General features: G+C 49.9%; 1 protein-coding gene across 3 annotated transcripts in view; it reads right to left on the bottom strand.

Moving 5' to 3' along the window:
* Positions 1-627: 627 nt before the first annotated feature.
* MORC4 (MORC family CW-type zinc finger 4) overlaps positions 628-23213 on the bottom strand; it is a 31633-nt gene continuing 9047 nt past the window's right edge. For 2 of the 3 annotated variants that reach the window (XM_089781667.1, XM_089781666.1), the window contains exons 5-17: positions 23007-23155; positions 21429-21591; positions 21005-21133; positions 19293-19412; positions 17349-17440; positions 11500-11598; positions 10627-10755; positions 8826-8903; positions 8302-8374; positions 6515-6708; positions 2252-2975; positions 1693-1976; positions 628-837 (exon numbers count right to left, since the gene is read on the bottom strand). In XM_089781667.1, coding sequence (XP_089637793.1) covers positions 684-837; positions 1693-1976; positions 2252-2975; positions 6515-6708; positions 8302-8374; positions 8826-8903; positions 10627-10755; positions 11500-11598; positions 17349-17440; positions 19293-19412; positions 21005-21133; positions 21429-21591; positions 23007-23155 — 2388 coding nt within the window. In that variant the 3' untranslated portion in view covers positions 628-683. The remainder of the gene's footprint in view (positions 838-1692; positions 1977-2251; positions 2976-6514; positions 6709-8301; positions 8375-8825; positions 8904-10626; positions 10756-11499; positions 11599-17348; positions 17441-19292; positions 19413-21004; positions 21134-21428; positions 21592-23006; positions 23156-23213) is intronic. The other variant, XM_089781668.1, reaches the window with a different exon arrangement.

The raw sequence follows: 23213 nt of genomic DNA, 5'->3' as shown, positions 1-23213 counted from the left end.
TTATATCCTTTGGAAATTCCACGTTCTAGGGAAGTAGAATCCCTGGAGCTCCTGTCCCCTCCCAACCAATCAGTCGGTGACCGATCCCTGTACTTATCTGGCCCTGATCATCACTGTCTGGTTTTGCTAGCTTTACTTACAAGGGGCGATAGATGATCTCTGCATTCCCTGCCCTCGAAAGGCAGGCTTCCATGCTGGCTTTGCTTCTGGCGTGCCGGGCACTCTCGCAAGGAAGGTTAGGCCACAAGAGGAGTTTTCACAAAGCACCCTCTGCTGAAGGGCGCCACAGAACCTCATCGCTATCAGTCTAGAGCCTTGCAATCCAACTGGCACCAGGACAGTGTCCGAGAGCCACCAAAAGAGGTTCCCTCAGCCACTTGGAATATTAACACTAGTTAAATAATGGGGTGAGTCAGATTTTTCTAACAAATAAACCAAGAAAAGCATTTAAGAGACAAAAACATCCGAGAACCCATCTCCCTGGAAGCTGGCTGGCTTCAAACGAAACAGAGGGATGAACTATCCATGCTGTTCTCCACAGGACCCTACCAACGAGGTTCCAGAGCCACAAGAAAGGAAGAAGGAATGGAAGCCCCAATTCTAAGGAAATGAAACCCTGAGCTAGGATTAAGATCTATGGGTTTATTAAAGAAACTATACAAAAAGGCAGCATGGGAGATGGGCTACTTTGACATCCTGTTAGTCTCCAATACTGTTTGCAAAATCTCATCAACTTGGTCCGACTCGTAGTTAACATCCTGCAGCTCTAGATGAGGGAGGACTAGCGAGAGGAGCTGGCTGACATTCATACGCAGGTTCTTCAGCTTCTCCACAGTGCTGTGGGCAAGAGGAGAAGAGCCACGTCAGACAAACACTGGTTCCAATACGTCTCTTACCCGGTCTTCCTTCCTGTTACCAGTGCCTTGGGAGGCTGGGATTCTCTGCTCTATTCTAACCGCTGTGCGGCCTGCAGATGGTAGAATGGGAAGATCTGGGGGCCCACACACAGGATTGGAAATAGGGGAATGTAACTCAGGTCAACTCTTGTGAGTTTCTCCTGTGACACTGTGTAAATCACTTTGCCTCTCAATACAGCAGTTTACTTCTCTGGAACGGGGGGAATAATACTTACCATAGGGAGGAACTATACTTGTAAATCTAATTGAGGGTTCCATAGCTCAATGGTCACACTTGTTCCTTATGATTCTATTAAGTGCTGTCAGGCCAGAAGCAGGGTTAAACACACGTCCTGGATGCAGACAGTCCCATGCTTGTGGGAGAGTTCAGTATCCACAGACAATTTTTGCCCCCCCCCACACATTTTCTTTTCTTTAAGGAAGCCAATATTGTCTAAATGATGCACAGGGAATACTCCATAGAAAGAACCATGGAGGGTACTACAGTAGAGAACCCAGCCCTGGCAAAGGAAGTGTGTGTGTGTGGTGGGGGGAGGGGGTAAATCTTGTAGTTATCTGTCTTCTACTATAGCCCTCTATTGCCCCCCGCCTCTTCACAACCTAACAATCCTTAGTAAAACCCACTGTTACTCATAAAGCATTTCAGTGCATGGGTACCAACGTGCTCTCCCAGAAGGTGGTTTCCGATGTGGAAGTCTCCCACGAGATAACTTATATTTTCCTCCCCCGCTTGGGAGTGGCTGATATTATTGATGGGTTAACCCACAGTTCTGACCTTTTCAAGTCTCCTCTCTCTGGGCTCCTGCAGGAGACGTGTGTCTCCCTAAGCACCTCCAGGTGCAGCTCTGTCTCCTTGAGCCTCTCCTTCAGCTCGGTCTTTTCCTCTATGGTCCTCTCCAGCTGAGCCTTCAGCTCTTGCAGTTCTGCCTGGCGGTAGCCCATGTGTTTCTTGCTCCAGTACAAGCCTTCAGTCTCCTGGGCCCTGAGCGTTGCCACTTCCTGTTGGCTTTTCAAGAAATCGGTCTCCAGGTGGCACTTCTCCTGTTCTAGTTCTTCCATCTGGGTTAAAGAAACAGCAAATACAGGGCATGCACAGGAAGTGAGGTCACACATTAAAAGAAAAAAAGGGGGGGGGGTACTTTCCAGTGGCTAAGGAACAAGCTAATGGCTAGTAGAGTAAGGAAGGAATTCTAACCCCTACCTGTTGTACATGACAGATAAGGCAAGAGGATACTCTCTCCTGGTTAACACAGTTCTGAGCACCCCCTTCCATCCCCTATGGTCATAGAACTTTACCCAATCTTCTGAAATTCAGAGTCAGGTGCTAATCTTACCTTCCGCAGGAGCAAATCCCGTTCTGCGGAGATGCTCCTCAGCTCCACCAAGATATTCTCCACCGTTCGTCTTAGCTCCTCCTGCTCTACCATGTTCCTCTGATCCATGGTCTTTGGGACCTGCAAGTCTCCTCCTCCTTTACCAGGTGGAGGATCCGCCTGGCTTCGGGCCTTCTCCTCAGCCTTTGCTTTATCAAGTCTCTCCTCCCACGCAAAGGGGATTAGCTGAATGGGAGCCTCACCATCCACAGCAGCCTTTGAAATACCAACAACAGCCACAAAGGGCCTCTTGTTTACTTCCTCTAGGTTCCCACATGTATTTACACAGACACTCTTATCTGCTGCCTGGCTTTCTGCTATTAGGGCCGGCATTTGCTCCTCCAGTTCCACCTGGACCAGGGCAGTCTCTTTTTGCTCTTCTTCCAAGTGACTGTGACTTGCGGGAGTCTCTTTGGTAGGACCGAGTTCCCCAACGTGTGAAGCATGCCCAGCTGGGCTGGTGTCACTCAGGGCCTCCAGATGTTCTATGAGCAGGCGGGAATCTGTCCTTCCCTCTACACTCGTATCGTCCTTGCTGCATTCCCAGCCTGCTTCAGTGGAGCTCTGCCTTTCAAGAGAAGTGTGGTGGCTGGGACTGGTCAGATCTGGGGGGGGAGATTCTATCTGTTCCAGGCATCGCTGCCGCTTCCCCAGCAGCTCTTCTTCTGTGGATAGCTTGTGCTTACTGCAAAGAAGAGGGGACCAGATTAGCGGGCCTGACCCCCACTCTGTACAGCAGCCAAGCAGAGGACCGGGTTAGCGGGCCTGACCCCACTCTGAACAGCAGCCAAGCAGTGCCACCCTCTCTCAGACAGCGAACCTTCGTGTATATGGGGTAACACTGATCTCCCCAAGAGCAGTCTATCGCTTTCCCTCTCTTGCCCTCACTGGAGGCAGGAGGCCACTAGGCCTGCAGAACTGATGACTGCACTCTGCACTGTGTATAGCACTATGAAAATCTAGATACTGATACTCCTCGCAATATCCTCATTTTAGAGATAGGGAAACTTGCCAAGTCAGTAGCAGAGCTAGGATTAGATTTCAAGTTCCTGGCTCCCCACTCCTCCCCAAATTCAATCCACTTGAACCCACTGCCCCTCTAATCCAGGATAGCACAGCTTGCGAATCGTGCGTCCCTGAATGGAAGCCAAGTGCAATTTGCACAATCTCTCATGAATAATGTTTGGTTAATACGTTTCATTAACCACTGCTGAGGGGACGTGGGTCGGGCTTCTTTAAGTTATCAGCAAAACGATACAGTTAAATAATGTTTACAATATACTGTGAAGCATATCTGAGCCATGATCCCAAGTGAAATCTGGGTGTGCCAGTCAATCAGATGGCTGATGAACTTGTTCGCATAAATGGAAAACAAACTGAACTTCAGCCAGGAAGAAGTCAGCTCATGTATAAGTGCCCAGTGCCTCGGCTCCACTGAGCTGAAGCTGGTCACAAAGCTCTCAGACGTGCTCATTCCAGGCACTTCTTAAAAGAGACCGTCCCCAGTAGGTAGGAACCTTCCTCCCAATCTCACACTGCCTCTGCAATAACTACAGTGCTTGTTTACATCAAAAAATAGCCAGGGCAGTACTAATGTGTTGAACATGCATTTGCTTTAGCACAAAGTGGTTTGCTGCTTGTGTCTCCCTTTACTCATATTTCCGCTGTTTAGTTTTGCCCCGACTGCGAGACTTCATGTGTATTCAAATCTCCATGTGCTGTCTCCATCCCACACTGCTGTACACGTGATCCTTTCCCTCCAACAAAGAGCAGAAGTTGCCCATAACCTTGGCTAAATTCCACTCCACTGTCCCAAGTTCCCAGGTACAACGGTCAGCCAGAAATTAATTTTCACTTCTGGGCCTGGAAAACCAAAAGTCTGCTGTGCAGTCTGGCTGGTTCAGAACGGCTGCTGAGATCTCCCTGTACATAGCTATAGCTAAAGGGTTCCTCTCCACGTATAGCCCGCTCAGGAATGAAAGGATCTGTTATGATTGGAAGGTTTGATCCTCCCCGGCAGGAACAGGGGTGAAAGTAATTGCCAGGCCTTACCAGTATGCTGGGCCGGGAGGGGGGTGAGGAGGGGGTGTCCCTGGCTAAGTGGGGGGTGGGCTTTGGGTCTCTGGAAGGGGCGGAGAGATTCCCCCAACCAGCCCTTTATGGCTGCCACTGCCACAGGATCCAGGAGCCCTGAGGCTGCATTCCCAGGGTCATGGCTGCCATCTGAAGGGCCTGGGGCTTACAGAACCTGCTTGTCAGGCCCCAGAGCAGCTATCCCCTTGTGTCGTCGTCCCCACGTTGCTGGTCCTGCCGGAAGGCTCCTTTGCCAGGCCCTGAGCAAGATGGGAGGGAGACTGAGTCCCCAGAAAGGGCAGGGCCTTGGGTGGAAGAGGCAGGACTAGGGGCTAGTTCCCCCATAGCCAGCCCTTCAGCACTTTTAAATCACCGGGTCCAAAGGCAGCTCCCCGCTTTGCTTCATCCATCAGTGGCCCTGGGGGAGCAATGCTAAAGTTCTGCTACAGCAGCTCTCCCATGGGAGCCGTGAACGGGCTGGTCCTAGTGTAACGCAGACATGCAGAACTGAACCTGAGACCTCTGGAGCTCAGTGCAGGAGCCGCTACAGCTTGAGCTAAAAGCCAGCGGGCTCTTCGCTAAGGCTGCAGAGAGAACGTTGAGTCTGCTTGTACTGGTCTCAATGCCACTGCATGGAACAGGGAACCACAGCCAGCCGGTGCGGGGCTACACTGGCCGTGCGTTTTTACCAGTACTCTGGACTGGCCAACTGTCACCTCCGAGCAAGAGTTCACAAACTCTTCACACCAGGGAACCTTTCAATATGAACACTCAGACTCCATTTGCAATGGCGACGGCAGTGACTGCGCAGGGAAAAGGAAGTGTTAGGAAAACGCTAAGTGTATTTTCAGTTCCTGGCATGAATTCGAAGCTGGAAACGAAAGCAGCAGGTAAGCAGCAGTACCAAAGAGTTCCACTGACCACAGTCTGAGAACTCACGCCACTGCATCATCTCTAAAGCATTTCACAGTCATTCTCACTACCCACGATGTGCATAGAAAATAGCCTTCGCCATTCAAGCGGCTCCTCTTCCAAGCTCCAGGGAAAGTGAACAAATCGTGCCACCAAGTGCCCCGAATGGTGTACTGCAGCACTTACGCAGCACGTGGGCACTCACTTCCCCCATCAGCGAATACAGCTTTGGAGACAACGCCCGGGGCAAGTGAAAGCAGAGGGAAAAAATGAACCTAAACCCAACTGTAGTTCAGATTTAGCCAAGAAGCTTCCCTTAACCAAAGAAGCTGTTCCACCTGCCTGAAGCCAGAAATCAACCGAATTTTCGGCTAGAGCGGCTAAGGACTGGCTTCACAAAGTGCGCTGAATTCCCACCTCCATCTGATGACAAGGAGCCACTCTGCCCAATATCCAGAGTGACCCTAGGCGCTGGAGGAGAATCAGAACTGAACCTGTGCAAAGAACTGCTACGGTGAATTAGGTTGAGCCTCTGTAATGTAGAGCTGTAAAGGTGGTGGCATCAACCAGACAGAAAAAGAACAAAGGTGAAAAGATTAAAAAATAGAGACACGGCAAGAATCTCTGTCCCTTCATCTATTCCCACTCTGCTCCCCTTTCCTTCTCCTAAGTTAAGGGGAAAAATCCATGTGTGTCATTAACTGCAGGAGACTCAGCTGAGAGAGAAACACAAAAGGAAAAATGACTCTGAAAAATAGCAATAGTCCTGAACTCATCTTTTCAGAGACAGGGGGCTTCACGGGTACCCTTGTCAAGGACTGGAGAAGCCCAGCTATGCACGGCTTAGGTACCTGTTAGGGAATTAAGGGAACCAAACACATTCTTTCCCCAGAATACCATGACTCACCAAGTGCTGCTAGGATGTTCACACCAGGGATGTGACTGGTTAACCAGAAAGCATCACCCTTAACGGCGGGTGGGGGTGCTCCAGCCCGGCTGGAGCAGCCCCGCCCACCCCCGTTTAATCGGTTAAGCTTAACATTTAACTAGTTAATTAAATGGGATTTTACATCCCTAGTTAGCAGTGAAGGCTCAGCAGATGCTAGCTGAAGCCACAATTAAACCAGATGGCCTTGCAATCCGTTTATCAAAGCTCTCAGCATTCCCATCTCAAGGCCAGCAAAACACTAAAAAAAAAAAAAGCAGAGCTGTGTTAAAGGGGCAGTTGTTTGCACCTACCTTACTGTCGGTGGAATATCCTGTCCCAAAGGCCCAGTGGTCAGATAGGCAGCACCAATCTTGTCAAGAGCAGAGGGAGGAGGAGTAAGAGAGCCAGAAATCTCATCAGGCCCCTCTTTGTCAGGCTGTTGCTTCACCACACACGTTACACTGTTATTCTGAGCAGAGCAAAGCTCGGGTGTAGTGGATAATACCTGGCAAGGAATGGAGCATTGAAACAATAAAACAGCCCTTTTCACGTGACAGCGTGACATTGGAAAAAGTTATGTAACCAAACTGAAGGCAGCCCAGAAAGGCGCTTGAATACAGCCTGAGCCCCCATTCGAGCAGATCCGCCATCTGGGAATTAAAAAAAGTTTCTCCTAGTTATCACCGCTGGGGCTCTGCCAGCTAGGACCAAACTCCCACTCCCCCATCACCAATCTCTGATGGTCAAGAAGTGAATCCACATCACCTTCAGACAAGTCTCTAGAAGTCCAGGACTGACGCATTCCCCTAGCAGTTACCACCTCAGGAGGCTCTGCCAGCTAGATGTTGAACTGCCCCCCATTCCCACAACCATCTTAGCAGGCTTTACCAGCTGAGGACCAAGCCACATGACTGCCCAGTTGCTCTCCCAAAGGGGAATTCCTCTTTCCTCCACTTCCCGAGCCACTACCACCGGTACAGTTAGCGTTTAGGGCTGTAAGAGTTCATGGTGAATGGTGCTATAGCTCCTCCATGCCAGGAGATGAGGTGTCTCCTGGAGCTTCTGTGAGACCGTCCATGCACAGAAAGACACATGCAAAAGACAGACGCTCTTTCTACACGTACAGACATGCACCTGGGGATTTTGTGGGACGACGATGTCACAAAAGAAACATGAATGACTAATGGAAGAGAACAGGAAATAATGTCACCACTGTGGGAACATGACAAACATGAGTGAGGACAGAGTAACACCCCAGAGACCTCCTTGTTTCACATCATATCAAATGCTCCACAACAGCGATCAAAGCCTCATCTACTTACGTGCTTCACGATACGCATGGCTTATTGAGAGGTGGCTTATGGGGAGGAGAGAAGATGGAAATAAGAAGTCCCCCTGTCCTCACCAAGTTTGTCCTTCCCAATACATCAGGGGAGACTAGTCTAGCATGCGACATGAGGGCATTTTTGGGAAGAGGGCATGCAGCAAGACTAGGCTGGAGTTGGAGGGGGCGGGAAGATGTATTAATACCATGATGATTGTTGGGAAGGAACTGTCCCTAAAGGACGGCCAACCTGATCGCACGCTGCAGTGTCCAGAGCTGCCCGGAGAACCCATCCTGGGCAGCCGTGTCCGAAAGACAGTGCTCCTGAAAATTCAAAACATCAGTCTTTATATAGCCAGTTAACCTAAAAGTTGGAAAGGGCCTGAGACAATCCGCCCTGCGACCACAGGACAGATAGAAGGATCTCACTGACCCCTTCTGTGTTGAGAGGGGGCACGATCAAGCCCCTTGATTAAGGCAGGGCTTGGGAAAAGAGTGGTATGTGAGCTAAAGCTCCTAAGCACTGTCACACTATTAGTAAGGGGTTAATATTGGTTTGGTGTTCGCATGTCCAAGCTGTGCGCACCACGGGGTTTTCCTGTTCCAGCCAACACACCGTGATCCTTGTGTCAACTCCTCTTTCAGAAGACAGAAATGAGAAAGATAAGGGGGAAAGGCAGAGATCTTGCCATCCCCAACAGCACAGAGCAAAGCAGCGTTCCCCACTCTCCAAGCCATCACAAAGCCTCCTCTAATCCATTTCCTTCCTCTCACCTGGTGTTCCAGGTTCTCCAAAGACGAGGATGAGGATGATGACCTCCTCCTCTTCCTCTCTGAGATCGGCTCTCTAAGAGATGGGAAGGAAGAAGGCATTCAGCGTCCACGCTCTGTACCACTCAACCAGGACCTGGAGTTTAGTTCTTCCAGGAGGAACAGCTTGGAGGTGGCATGGGCAAGACTTAGGACATAATGATACCTCTCAACATGGAGAGAGTTTACCGCCCCAGCAGCAGAACACAGCCCTGGCAGGCAGTTTGAACTAACTACAGAAGTCTAGATTTGGAGGGAGAGATCCTAGAAACTGGGCAAGAGAAGAATCGACACGTCATGCCCCCTGCAAGAAAACTGGGAAATGTCACCTGCACCCAGAGCTGCTGGGCAGAGATTCTGTTGTTTCCCTCTCCCACTCCCTGATTGCGTTGAGTTGGCAGAAGCAGCAGCGGGACCAACAAGATTGGTTTGCTGCCTCCCTTGGTGCTGCTAGTGGAGCTGCAGGATGGAGTCAGCATATACTTAACTGTTTCCTGAATTTCCGGTCATAGCTGGGGCTCATCTCCTCATCACTGGGCTCCTGCTCCTCAGGGGCTGAGCAACTTCTGTAACGAGATCAGTCTGTCATTTTGGAGCATGAACGAGTCCCGTTTGACTGTCACCTGAGAACTCCCAAGTCTTTAGGATCTTTGTATACAATGTCTCCAGCTGCTCTCTCAGACTCTTCAGCACTTGAGCCGGTCTTAGAGTACTTTAGCCTTTGCATCTATTTCAGACCGAGCAAAATTTGAAATATTTAGGGAAAAACAGCCACGTACCTCCTAAAATTACACAGACGAGGAGGCAGAAAGTTCGTGTTGTTTATATCTTGAAGCATGTTTACATACCATATACATAAATAAATGTAACTATGGATAGGATTCACATAAAATATTTAATTCTGCTACGTTTCTGGCCTCCACCGTACTGTGGGGCAATGCGTCCCTCAAAGTAATTATGTGCTACATAAACACTGAATTCTTTTATCATGGTTAAATTTGCCAGGATGTTCCTTGGTTCTTACAAGAAAGGACAAAGAAGAGTTCCCAACTAACCACTTCCACACCATCTATTATTGTGTATACATTAGGGATGTTAAAAATCATGTAACGGGTAACTGTGTAACCACTGAAAATCTCAGCAGTTACACATGGGGTGGGCTCTGCCTTATAAAGCTTAGTTATCCTGCAGAGTCCACAGCAAAGCCTCCACAGGAGCGGCACCAACAGGCCCTGCCAGCCCAGCTCCTGGGGAGGAAGCGCTGCTGCCCTGCCGCAGCAAAGCTGCCTCCCAAGGAGCTGGCTGAATGTAACCAACACCACTAACCGACAAGCATCAGCGTGCTAATTAAACCGTTAATCCAGTTCTACTCTGACATCCCTAGCATACATCCAGGGTGCCCCGTCTCTGAACTAGTCAGTCCTAATCCTTCTGTTCCCTCTGGAAGTCTTTCCATAGCTCTACGAGTTTTCATTGACCTGTTCCAGAGAATTCAAGACTTGGGCATAGAGCCCACTTCATGCATCTGACGAAGGGAGCTGCAGTCCACAAAAGCTTATTCCCAAATAAAAGTGTTAGTCTTTAAGGAGCCACAGGACTCCTTGCTGTTTTTGCTGAAACCGACTCCCTCCCGATACAGTGATTTATAAAAAGCATTGTAACAGCCTCAGTAATATTCTTTATCCCTTTATAATGCCTCCCCTGTTAACACCTTGATGGCTTTGGTTAGGTTTTTTAAAAACAACAATTATGACACACGGAGCAGATGTTGTCACTAAACTATTAGTTCTTTCTCCCTGAGAGATTACAGTTAATTTAGAAACCATCTGTACATATGAATAATCTTAATTATTCTGTCTAACCTGAATTGCTTGGCACTTGTTTGTCTTGCTGCCTGACTACTCAGTTTAAGCAGACCCATCTGATGTTGCTCAAAACCAACTCATCTTCTTGAATGAAATTGAGTCAAATTACAGATGACACCCCCTTTTCCAGATCCCAATTAATATATTAAACAGTCCCTACATTAGTCCAGGACCTTCAGGCATCCTTCTGTTAACCTCCCTCCACACGAGGACCTGTATTTCTAGTGGAACTTTTTTTCAGTTCCTTATCTATATTTTCCAAGTAGTGATAACTAGTGGCCAGGTACACGTCTATACACCAAGGTTTATATGCAGATGCACATGGGAAGAGAAGCAGGGGCCAGCAAAAATGGGGACGTCGAGTGTTTGCATTAATAGCGGGAGGCAGCAGGGAGAACGTTTAAAGAGAGTAGTGAGCTCTTACTTGTACTTAGGGTGGGGATGGAGATGACAGAACCACTTCTCAGGTAACGATGCAGGATCAACTTTGTCAGGGAGTTTCCTCCATTTTAAACACTCCTCACACTGCACCCAAGTCTGGTCTGGTCTTCCTCTGGAAAGAAAGATACATGGACTGAACCCCCTGGCTACAAAGCGAAGAACTACCCCAGGCCTGTTTGCTTTCCCATCCCGTGCTGCTGCTGTGTGGCTGGCTAGTTTGGTGTGCAACTTCTAGTGCATGGGCCTAGTTAATTTTGCTTTTCGTAACTGCCCATTCTCAGATGTGCCATTTGCTCTGCAGAAAGTGCCTGTAGAAGATGAGCAGCTCCCTTCCCAACACCACCTACAGAGTCCCTGGGAGAGGACAGAGAACCCTCAGCATCACAACCCTCCCTACCGTCTCCACCCCACACCTTGCCATGCTCCAGCATTGCACACAGCCCTATCAGAATGGACTGCTCACCACACTACCATGCTGCTCACATCAGGGCTATGAAAATGAAGACCCAACTGTATTAGCACCCAATCCAGACAGTGCGGCCAAGCTACTCTATGTCCCAGCCTGGAACACCACATTATCCTAGTCCAAGTGCCCTTAACACATCTGCCAACGCCCCCTCTTTCTCATGCCCTGCTCACCCCAACATTAGCCAATGGACTAGGCTCAGATCACTGAACTCAATACACTAGCAGACTTTGCAACTACCTCTCGCAAGGTGAAGGGACACTAATCAACCCTCTGTATGTTTTGCCCTTTCCCAAACTCTCCCTCCCCTCCTCCCCCCGCTTCTCTGCAGATGGAATGCCCAGTGCTTTTAATGCCGCACTAAAATTAGACCACCGTGTTCGAACTCACACTATCATGTTGGCTGCACTGGAACTGCCCAACTTCACCTCTGCCATCTTCGCCTTCCAGTAAGTGTTGAGTTTTTGTCCCAGGGCTGTAATTGTCCGTCTAAAGAGAAGGGGAGAGCAGTGAAAACCAGGCATATTTCACAGAACGTCACAATAGGTAGCACAAGTAACAGCCCAGGCAGAGAAGCAAACCTCCTTTAGTGCCTGCCTCTGTTTTGCACTACAGGAACCAGAGGTGCTCAGATACGACAGTAGCAGCGACAGAGAAGGAACTCAGACTTGCTATCGTAGGGTCAGCTTGGGTTTTAGAACATTCAGTTAGATTTATACCAGGAATAACCCTGGTGTCTCACCCATCCCACAGCTTCAGTAGTCCTCAATACCATCCTGTTCCTGCTACATTGGGCTCCCAATACTCCAGGGTCTTATTTTTCTGCCACTCTCATTGGAGCAGGATTGCCTTCTTGGTCAGAGTCAGGGTCATTTCCTTTCCAAACCAGGGGAACTAGTACCTTAGTTTTCACAGAGTTTAAGGCCAGAAGAAACTCTTAGGGCCATCTAATCGGACCTCCTCTACAGAACAGACTAGAAAATCTCTTCCTAGAATTTCTGCATCCTTTAGGGCTCACGGTCAGGTGCGCACAGAAGCTTAGGTCACTCATCTTTGGCCCCAAAATTCAGCTACAGCACAAACACAATTTGTACCTGTGACGTAGTGGGGGTACCTGGCTGGTTTCTATGCTGCTGGCTCTGGGGGAACCCCCACTGGCTGCTGTGGGTACCACGACCCAGCAAAACAGGATGAGTCACTATGCAAACCAGTGGCCAGACACCCCCCATGGAGAGGAACAAAGGAAGGTGGAATGCTGCCTTGGCTGGGGGGCAGGGCTGGAAGTTAGGGAGTTGGTTGCTGGCTGTCGGAGGGCATGGATGAGACAGCCTAGGGAGAGGAGCTGGAGTTTAGGGGCCCAGTCTCCCCCATCTCAAGGGGGCCTGAGGCATCCTAGCCCAGTTCCTGTGACCAGATTACATCTGTGCTGCGCTGTGCTGGAGGAGCAATAAACCACCCTCAATTCCACTGGCTGGTGCAGTCTGTTTGTGCCATTTCGGGGTGCAGGAGACGGGGAACCCCCAACGTGCCGTCACACTGGTGTCAGAAGTGGGATGCACTGCACCCCGTGGATGAAGCTCCCAGCGGCAAGCGACAAGGCGCAGTAGAAGCAAGAGCCCTGGAGCCAGGCGTGCTGGAGACAGAGCGAAGCGGTTCCTGGGAATCGTGGGGCGCTGCAGCACTAGACTGGTGAGTCTGCACCGAGGGGCCCAGCGGGCAGATGGCCTACGCCCGACTCTTGAAGGCAGAGCTGGTGGGGCTGTGCAGAGAGAGGGGCTTGCCTGTGCGGAAAGCAACCAAGGCCCAGCTGATTACCCAGCTGGAAGAGAATGACCAGCCACAGGGCCAGGATCTTGTCCCCAGGGGAAGCAGCCAGACCCCCCCTGAGAGTGTGTCAGGCTCAGAGAGGGGGAGGAGCGCTGGAACCCAACGGAGAGATGAGACAGCGTCTCCCGGGAGGCCTGCAAGCCGTAGCCCATCTAGGGCAGGGGCCAGCCCAGCGGAGCTGCGGCGGCTGGAGATCCAGCTGCGGATCAGGGAATTGGAAGTAGAGGACCGAGAGAAGGAGCGCCAAGATCGAGAGAGGCAGCGACAGCATGAGCTGGCCATGGCAGAGCGGAGAACCGGCGGGGCACCGGCTGCGCCAAGTGCGGATGGGCCCCAAGGTCCCAGGGCTGCCAGCCACTTGGAGAGGCTCGTGGTGGCCCAACTGAAGGACATGGGTGACATAGACGGGTTCCTCAGCTCCTTTGAGAGGGCCTGTGGACTGCAACGGGTTCCCCCAGCTGACTGGCTGCAGGAGCTCATCCCCGCACTGAGCCAGGAGGCGGCCGGAGTGCTCAGTCAGCTGGAGGACCTACAGCCAGGGGATTACAACCGAGTCAAGGAGGCCCTGCTGCACAAGTTCGGGCTGACCCCCGAGATATACAGGAAGAAGTTCCGGGGGGTACAGAAAGGGCCACGGGAGACCTATGTGGACCTGGCCTCCCGCCTGGCGCAATACTGCCGCAAGTGGGTGTCTGGAGTTGGAGCCCAGACCGCAGAGGAGCTGCTCAAGCTGGTCATGATGGAGCAGTTCTATGAAGCGTGCCCACCCAAACTGAGGCTGTGGCTCAAGGACCGGAGACCAGAGAACCCCCAGGAGGCCGGGAGACTGGCGGATGAGTTCACGGAGAGCCGGTCCGGGTGTGAACGGGAGTCCCGGAGAGAAAGGGAACCGCGCAGAGACCGGATCTCGGCTGAGCGACGGAGGGAGTCAACTACGGGGCGAGACCAAGGAACAGGTCGTCTGCGCCCCAGAGAACCAGCCAGGGCCTGGACAGAGACAGCCCAAAGCCTAACTTGCCATCGCTGTGGGCAAAAAGGCCACAAGAGGGCTCAGTGCACCAGGTCCCAGGACCGGGGACTGTCCAGGGTTAACTGGCTGGGGCGGGAGGAAGGGCAGGCTGCCCCAGAGGCAGGGGCTGGCAGGCAAACCTCAGCTCAGAGAGAGGGGAAGGATGCTCAGTGCACCTCCCCTGGGAGGTCTGATTCTCAGGAGGCGGATTCCTCCGTGTACCGGGTGGGGGCAGGACGGCCCCTGCGGAGCGAGTGCCTCATACCCCTGGAGGTGGATGGTAGGAAGGTGACGGGCTTCTGGGACACGGGGGCGGAGGTGACTCTGGCCCGATCTGACATAGTGGCCCAGGAGCGGATACTACCCCACGCGCAGCTGACCCTGAAGGGCATAGATGGGTCCCCGTTTAAGGTGCCTGTAGCCAGGGTGCATCTGAAATGGGGGGCGAAGGAAGGCCTCAAGGAAGTGGGGGTGCACCCGCACTTGCCCACCGAGGTGCTGATGGGGAACGACCTAGAGGAGTGGCCCCATGAATCCCAGCGGGCTCTAGTCACTACCCGGAGCCAGAGCCAGCGGGGGGCTGACAATGTGGGTCCAGGGAAGGACTCCTGGCAGCGTCCTCAGGGTCCCATCCCAGTGGACACGGGGTCCAGCCAGGCTGGGACTCCGGACCTAGGCAGAGGTGGGGGACAGGTCCCGATCCCTGCCTCAGCAGCTGAATTCCAGGCTGAGGTGCAGGCAGACCCCTCCTTGCAGAGGCTGAGGGACCAGGCTGGCCTCCGTGCAGCTCAGCCCCGGGGGAGAGGTGGCCAGGAGAGATTCCTGCGGGAGCGTGGGCTCCTGTTCCGTGAGTGGCTCCCCCCCAGGAAGGCGAGGGCATGGGGTGTCCAGCGGCAGCTGGTCGTCCCCCGAAAGTATCGCCTCAAGCTGCTGTATTTGGCCCACGATGTCCCCGTTGGGGGCCACCGGGGGATCCGGAGCACCCGGCTGAAGCTGCTCCAGCACTTCTATTGGCCGGGAATCTTTACAGCCGTGCAGCGGTACTGCCGGTCCTGTGACTCCTGCCAGAGGGGCGGGAAGGCCCAAGACAGGAGGAACGCGGCTTGGGGGTCTCTACCCCAGATAGACCCTCTGGGCTTGCTGAGAGAGTTATGGGAGGGGAAGTCCTCCCTGGATGGAGCGTCGGGCGTGGAAGCCGCCCTGGCTGTCCAGCAAAGGCTCGCTGGGCTCATGGCCCTGGCCCGAGAGACCCCGGCCAGAGATCAAGGCCAGCGGAAGGGTGGGTGTGACCCCCGAGGACAGGCCTGCGTCAGTCGCCCTGGAGCGGGGCGGCGAGTGGACAGAGGGAAGCCAATTCATGTGGGGCCTCGCCACGGCCGGCCCGAGTCAAGGGGAGCACCCATGTCCCCGGGGCGGGTTCCCACGCAGAGGACCCGAACTTCCCCAGGTCACGAGCGGAGTGACCCTGCTCAGTTCACTCTCGGAGGGGGGAGAACTGTGACGTAGTGGGGGTACCTGGCTGGTTTCTATGCTGCTGGCTCTGGGGGAACCCCCACTGGCTGCTGTGGGTACCACGACCCAGCAAAACAGGATGAGTCACTATGCAAACCAGTGGCCAGACACCCCCCATGGAGAGGAACAAAGGAAGGTGGAATGCTGCCTTGGCTGGGGGGCAGGGCTGGAAGTTAGGGAGTTGGTTGCTGGCTGTCGGAGGGCATGGATGAGACAGCCTAGGGAGAGGAGCTGGAGTTTAGGGGCCCAGTCTCCCCCATCTCAAGGGGGCCTGAGGCATCCTAGCCCAGTTCCTGTGACCAGATTACATCTGTGCTGCGCTGTGCTGGAGGAGCAATAAACCACCCTCAATTCCACTGGCTGGTGCAGTCTGTTTGTGCCATTTCGGGGTGCAGGAGACGGGGAACCCCCAACGTGCCGTCACAGTACCAAGAAAGGCCACGACCAAACTCAGCAGCTAACTAGTCTTGGCTAGCCCCATCGGAAACCTTGGGGCGGTCGTCCCACAATCTCCAAAGAGAAACCATCAGCTCTTCCAACATTTCCAGGTAGTCTCATCCAGTCATTGGTTGTTATATATGATTCAGGTTACCAATGGAACTAAGGCCAGCATCAACAAACTTCAAACAAATTATATACAAGCCCAAGCATGGGGACTGTGCACAGGAAGAGAGGATGGAGCAAACACACAGTTTTCTTCTCCCAACAGAAAAACAATTTCTACCCTTTGCATTGGGATGAGGCCTGTATAACAGAATAAGGGTAAGTGCAAGTACAAGTGCTTTTTCAGCCAGTCTAGCCATCTCTTACACATTCCAACAGAAAACATCTCATCACACCGATCAGAGGAGAACTTAGAATGAACAGTGACCTGACAGTTAGGAGAAGAGAAAACCCAAATTCTAGAGAGCTGTGTTCAGACTGGAACATGAAGAACGGGCTCATCCCAAACTATGGTTTCTCTTGTTCTACAGGCGAGCTTGCTATAGGGATCAAGACTGAGGGATGTGGAGCCTCCCCTAACTTTATGGGAGCAATTAATCATTGAGTGCAAGGGCTGCCTAATCTACCCTATCCACTGCTAAAAACAGGTTTCCTGGTGTCGAAATGACAGCAGAAGCCTCCATCAAGCATCAGCATGAAACCCACACTTCAGAAGGATGCAAGTTCTGGTCAAGTCACTAAACTAGGAGGTTGGTGGGGGAGGGGGGTTAGGGAGATGACAGACCAGAGATGTTCATGAATGTCTCACTTCCTGCTGAAACAAAGAGAGCTCTGACCTCAGCACAGGGGCCCAGAGCTCTGGTAGCTATCTGCACTGAGAGCAGCTCACAATCTGCAAAGCAAAGACAAAGGACAGGGTCTGCTCTGACGCCCACTCCCTGCCACTAACCATTGTAAATGTGATCCTTACATTCGTGTGCACATGTTCATCTCTACAGCGCAGCATTTCCCCAAAGTTAAGGGTACACCCAACTAATGGAGTAGCTGGGGGGAGGGATATGGAATGGTGCGGGTGACAGTTTCTCTCACGCTGCCTACTACTCCAGGGCCCAAGGGGGAAAAGATGGCTTTAATTTTCCTGTAGGGTGGCTAGTTTCCAAAACCCTGAGAAACACTGCTTTAGAGAATGAAAAACTGTTTCATTTCAGACATCTCTCTGGGACAATGTTTAGGGTTCTTGGATGGAGACAATCATGGAAACCAGAGCTGAAACAACATGGAAACTACTCCCTCCCTCAATCCAGGAGAGCACGATCTCTCCATGTTTCAGAGAAACATGGTCAAACATTTTCTGGTAGGGGCATCAGAAGGCAGATGGGCCAGCAGGGGGCTACTTCAAACCTGAAGCCCAAACGTAGCAGTAGACCCAGCTGCAGGCCTCCCTTACCGGTATTCTTTGCTTTCTTCAAAGTCCTGTTTGTTGTGTGCTGGTTTCAAGAAGTTGCACTCAATCACCCCAATCACGCCCATGCCATCCCCCTACACCAATGGTCAAAAAGGAAGGAAGAGAACCAATCATTTCAGCCACACTGATTACAACAGAAAAAGAGGCAGCTCCTTCAGGCGAACAATTCCTATTCCCAAGGAATCCCAGAAAAAATGGCAACAAGATTCAGTATCACACATCCCCTCCCTGCTACGGAACTTTATGGTCACATCTCTGCATGCACATGCACAGCAGTAACATGTATCAGATAAGAATGAGTAGTCCTATGGCACTTTAGAGACTATCAAACATATAGGATCATGAGCTTTTGTTGGTAAAATCCACTTCCTCAGATGAGCTGGAGTGGAAATAACAGAATCCAAGGGGGGTAGGCATGTGTGTGTCCATACACACACACGGCTTGACAAACCATGGCAAAATCTACTCGCCGGCCCTGCACTGCGCATGCGCAAGACCCGCATTGCGCATGCGCGTGCTGCCGATGAACAGGGTGACCAGCCAAAATCTACTTGCCTGATTCAGTGATTTGTCAAGCCGTGTGTGTACGTACACCCCCCCCCCTCCTCCCAAAAGCAATTACCTGTCAATTGTAGGACCCATGTTAATGAAGCTAATTAAGTAGCCTGGATGTGCCCCATTCATAGCTTCTGATGTGAAAATGCAATGTCAGAAGGCAGAGGAAATTAGCATTGACCAGTTAATATCTTTATTCAAGCCCAGGTTAACAGTGTCAAACGTGTAATCAATTCCAGTTCAGCAGTCTCTCTATGTGGTAAATTCCTTTGTAGAAGAATGGCTACTTTTAAACTCTTTATTGAGTATCCGAGCAGGTTAAAATGTTCCCCTACAGGTTTACATGTTTCCATTCCTGAGGTCTGATTTGTGTCCATTTATCCTGTGTCACAGACACTGTCCAGTTTGGCCAATATGTAATGGCAGAGGAGCATTGCTGGCATGCTGAACTGGAATTCATTTACAAATTTGACCGTGTCAACCTGGGCTTGAATAAAGATGTTAACTGGTTAACACACTGCAAAGCCGATTTCCCCTGCCTTTTGACATTCACATTTTCACATCAAAAGCTATGAATGGGACACATCCAGCCTACATAATTAAATTCATTAACACAGGTCCTACAATTGACAGGTGACTGCTTTTGCTGTTATACATACCTTGAATTCTGTTACTTTCACTCCAATTCATCTGGTGAAGTGAGTCTTACCCACAAAGCTCATGATCCTATGTATTTATTAGTCTCTAAGGTGCCACAGGACTACTCGTTGATTTTAAAATTAATAAATTACCCTTCTGAGACTAAGTATCAGATAGGAATGCTTAGCAATCTCCATCTCAGTCCCCAGGCGACAGACGCCCCTGGAGATAGAGCAGGCAAGGAAAGGCTTAAGTACAAATCCCAAAGGTTATAAATCTGGAATACTGACTAGCTTCCTTTCTCTGAAAGCCACCAATTTATCTATATCTAAGATGACTCCTAGAAACAAAGAAATGACAGCCAGCTTGCTGGCACAGCTATGCTGCCCCACCACTGCAAGGTGATTCGAGAGAAGCGATCGATCCAGGTGGGCAAAGAGGATGGATTTCATGACTTGAGTTCCCCAGCAGCAGCAATAAATCTCAAAGGGCATGTCTGGATCAGTTTCTAGGCATGTTTGGATCAGTTTCTAGACATCCGTATAATATGGATATATCTTCAGATTGACAGCCGAGTTTCCAAGTTCAAGAACTCCGGCACTAAGCTGTTGAGATCCTGGAGGCCAATGGGGACCTGAGGTAAGGATCTATGGACAGGGCCTATCTTTGGTGAAGCTATGTTCCTTTCGCCTCCCCCTTCCTGAGAGCAGAGAGGAAGAACTGATCACTCACCTTCATTTGGCAGCCCACCTTCTCATAGCACTTGATGAGTCGGTTGTTGTGGTACATCATGATCCCAGAGTGGCTATTGTTCTTGCAATTGAACCCAAATGTGATCTTCACCCTTTTGTTCTGAGAGAAAGATTATCAAGGAGAAAAGCTGCAAGCTCCAAGGAAGAAGCAAGGAGAAGTGAATGGTGTTTTGTGGGAATGCTATTGAGGAAAGGGGGCGAGCGCTGATGGAAAACAGCAGAAGGCAAAGGGTCGCCAAAAAGAGATAAAGCACACAAGTCTTCAATGTCTCAACCTCATGACGTAGGTTGTGTGTTGCAGGAGCTGTGCTGTTTAGATTAAAGCAACACCCTTGCCTCTTTAACAGGAAGCTAGAGATGAGCATTGGCCTTTGTAGAGTGAGGAAGGCCTGGTAGTCACAGCCAAAAATGATGGATAAGTATCACTGCACCCATCTAAATTCCAACAGTTTAACCCAGCCAGTCTGGACAGAACAAGACCATTCGAGAGCAGATTATAAAGTAGTCGAGTTCTGACCAAAGAACCATGATCAAACAGTTCTAACCCAGATGGGGCAGCAAATGAATAAAAACGTGATTAAATTCTGTTGTTTTGCTTTGTAAACAAGACCAAAGAAACCTCAAGAAACAACGAAATGAAGCTATCAAAGACCCACAGAGGTAAAGGAAATTCAGTAAGAAACTGGTTTCAGTTCTGAGCAAAAAATTCTGCCACTAGGTTTAAAAAAAAAAAAAAAAAAACACTTGAAGCCATATATGAAGCACAGTCTTGTTACACCAGAAGTATCCTTCTGAGGGCCTATCCCTTTAAGAAGGCTCCCACATTTATGGAATGTAAGTACGAGTGGCATATTTTCATTGTATGTCACCATCTGGGGTTATCTTAAGTGTATTCTAACAAACTGCATTCTACAGCGTCAGGGATATATTGCATTTTATTCATGCTGGCTCTGCAGAACCAACACAGTTGCAAGACACCAAGTCAAAGTCCATTCCTTCTTGCACATCCTCATCACTTACTAACCTCCACTTAGGTATACTTACAAACACTTATGCTCAAGTGTCACCAAAGGCAGGATCTAATCTGTAAAATCTTTACTAGTGAGTAGGATGCACAAACAAGAGACTTAGGATGGGTCCTGATCTCTGGCTGAGTATGTAGGGCTGGGATTAAAAATAACCTCCTCTTTCTGGACTTGCACATAGAAACGAGGCCTCAGTTTATACCGAGAGTTCTTCCCTATACATTTTTAAGGTGCTTATAGTTTGATACAGGTTTAAATAGGCTTGTGATGATAATGCCAGATAAGCGTGGTACTGGAATTCAGCTGCCAGGACTACCGAAACATGAAGATTCCTTCACTGATCTGGACCCCACTTACACTTGAAACATGCAATGGATTCCATACATTAAGTTGGGACATTCTTGCCCACTCCCAACAATTTCAAGGCTCCCTGAACTATTCAGACTGAGATCCAGCCTCTATGGAGGTGAAGGGAGAGAAGGAGAAGACAAGTAAGTTTTCAAGGTCATTTCAACCCTTTGTTTCCTACTCTACTCCTCCAGCCAACCCAAATCAATTTGGAGTACAGATGAGAGAGTTTATTTCAATTAGAAAACAAGTGATCTTCACTGTGCGTTTCCCTGGACGAAATGAAATCACCCGGGGTCAGAGGCAGCTATAAGGATACTGTAGAGGTAGGTCTGTATACATCATATTCAATACTGGCCAAGCTCTTGGAGATCAGTTGAGTCTTCACTTTCTTCTGTCGCAGAACAATCTGCATGCGGGGCTTCAGGTACAAGATACTACAGTATGCCTGGTAGCAGGGGACAAGGCAAGAAGAAAGGCATTATGGCACAGGCTGCTCTAGAAACCTTTTGGGGGAAAAAGTGAAGTCAGTTGACAACGCAATCAGTCCTGTATAGCCAAATAGCCAAGTCCTTTAACAGCAAACAGATACCCAGCTTGAATTCCACAACTTTTAATTCCATGAGATGTGTTACACTGAAGGACGCTGGCATGTCTGACATCAGCACAGACTCTTAACTCACATTGATCCTTTCCCTGCATCTGTCCTACGCAAACAATCAACTCCACCATCCCTAACTCACCCGTAAGGAGTATTCTGTTTCTGGTGCAAAGGACTCTTGAACCTTCTCAAGACGAGGAGGAACCTTTCTTCCAGCATTCTCTGACTCCTCTGGGCCGAAGTCCGATATTCGAATGTCATGCTTGTCTGTATCAAAGTCCAATTCAGTCTTCCCATCTTTATTTCTGACAAACACAACAAAAAAACCCTATCCAGTCACCCTGTATCAGCAACAGAATAGTTTTATAGCAATCCAACTATACAGCAATGGTCTTTGAACTTTCAGGGTCACCCCCCTTCACCTTCTCTGCACCCCTATCTTTCCCCAAGCTTGAGCCATGAGCTACAGCTCGAAGGAGGGAGAGGGGAGCGGAACCACAGACAGAGATAATGGAACCAAGGCGGGGGCCACAGCTCTGAGGTTAGCTGCAGCTCTGTTCCTAGCCTGTGAACAGGGTGGGGCAGCACCTTAGTCCAAAAAACCTGGAAAAACTGAGCTCCACTATTCAGTTTCCCCTGTTACTAAATTTATTATTTCTCAGCAACAAATTTAAGGACATAATCCAATTAATAAAAAGGGGGGGGGGATAAACTGAAACTTCAGAATTAAAAAATTCTCTTAGTGCTTACTCTAAATAACTGGGTGTGGAAAAGAAACGTCAGGATAGTTGTATTGGTTAAAAGCTAAAACCAGAAGTATCATCTAAAAATATTTGACATTTTATAACACCTTCTTCCCAAGCATTTCCTAAACAATATGCATGGGAACACCTCTGAAATGCTGCTACTTTTAGGATATCTTGTGGGAGCCAATAGAGACAGAACACTACACAATAATAGATAAAGGGGAAATTTAGCAAAGAGACGTAGGTAATAGCCTACTCTAATAAGCTACATATGGGATCTTTATATAGCCATGCACCAAAAGCAGGGTCTTGATCATCAAAGTGCAGTTCTACTGGACAAAGAGACTGAAGAGGGCACCATGCAGTTCTGTTATTGGGTCAATTATTTCTGGTTTCCAATGTGCTCAGTCTACAAGTAACATGAAGTATTTCTGAAGGTGATCCCTGAAAATTTTGAAATTCAAGCTTGGGTCTTGGCTCCTCATGTGCCACATGAGCTAATAAAACCTCTGCAGCTGAATTTAGGCCCTCAGTGACACCCGTGCTCAGCCATTTGTTTCAGCACAGTTGTAGCCACTGGAATGTAATCCATTCTCATGATGCTCAGAGCAGACACTCCCGAGTCCAGATGATTCTCTCTTAGCCAGGGTGGCTCTGCAGGGTTAAGAGGAGGAAGGGCTGCAGCAGAACATATTTAGTCACTAATGCCAGCAGATCTGACTGGGATCCTTCCTAGCAGCAAACTTGTGGAGTAAGATGGTGTCATTGTTATGCTTGAAAGAGCCAAACACAGCAAGTTGCATAAAATTGGACATTTGTATCCTGGAAGACTGAACTGACCCTAATGCAAATTGGGCCTGGCTAGGAACCCACTTCTTAAAGGTAATTCAGTAGCCTCTCTCCCCTCAGCCTTACAGAGGGCTGCACCTACCATTTCCCACTCATCCCTCCTTGCGTGCCCTGGCTCCCTGTACCTGCGGATGTTCCAGATGAGAATCCGTGTGCCCTTTTTGCCTGGAATGGCATCAAATTGAGCCAGCAACTCCTCCTCGGTATTGAAGAGCGTATGTTTCAGGATGGCCTCGAGGCTGGACCCAGAGTCTTCCGTAACAATCATTTTCTTTAGAAGCCACAGAGTTAAAGAAAGAACAAAACTGCCCTGTGTTTCGCCCCTTGCCGCT

Source organism: Pelodiscus sinensis, chromosome 13 (genome assembly GCF_052426305.1).
Source record: "Pelodiscus sinensis isolate ZL-2025 chromosome 13, ASM5242630v1, whole genome shotgun sequence".
In the NCBI taxonomy this organism is placed as follows: domain Eukaryota; kingdom Metazoa; phylum Chordata; order Testudines; family Trionychidae; genus Pelodiscus; species Pelodiscus sinensis.
Note: the sequence above shows the minus strand (reverse complement) of the source record. Positions and strands in the feature narration are given on the sequence as shown.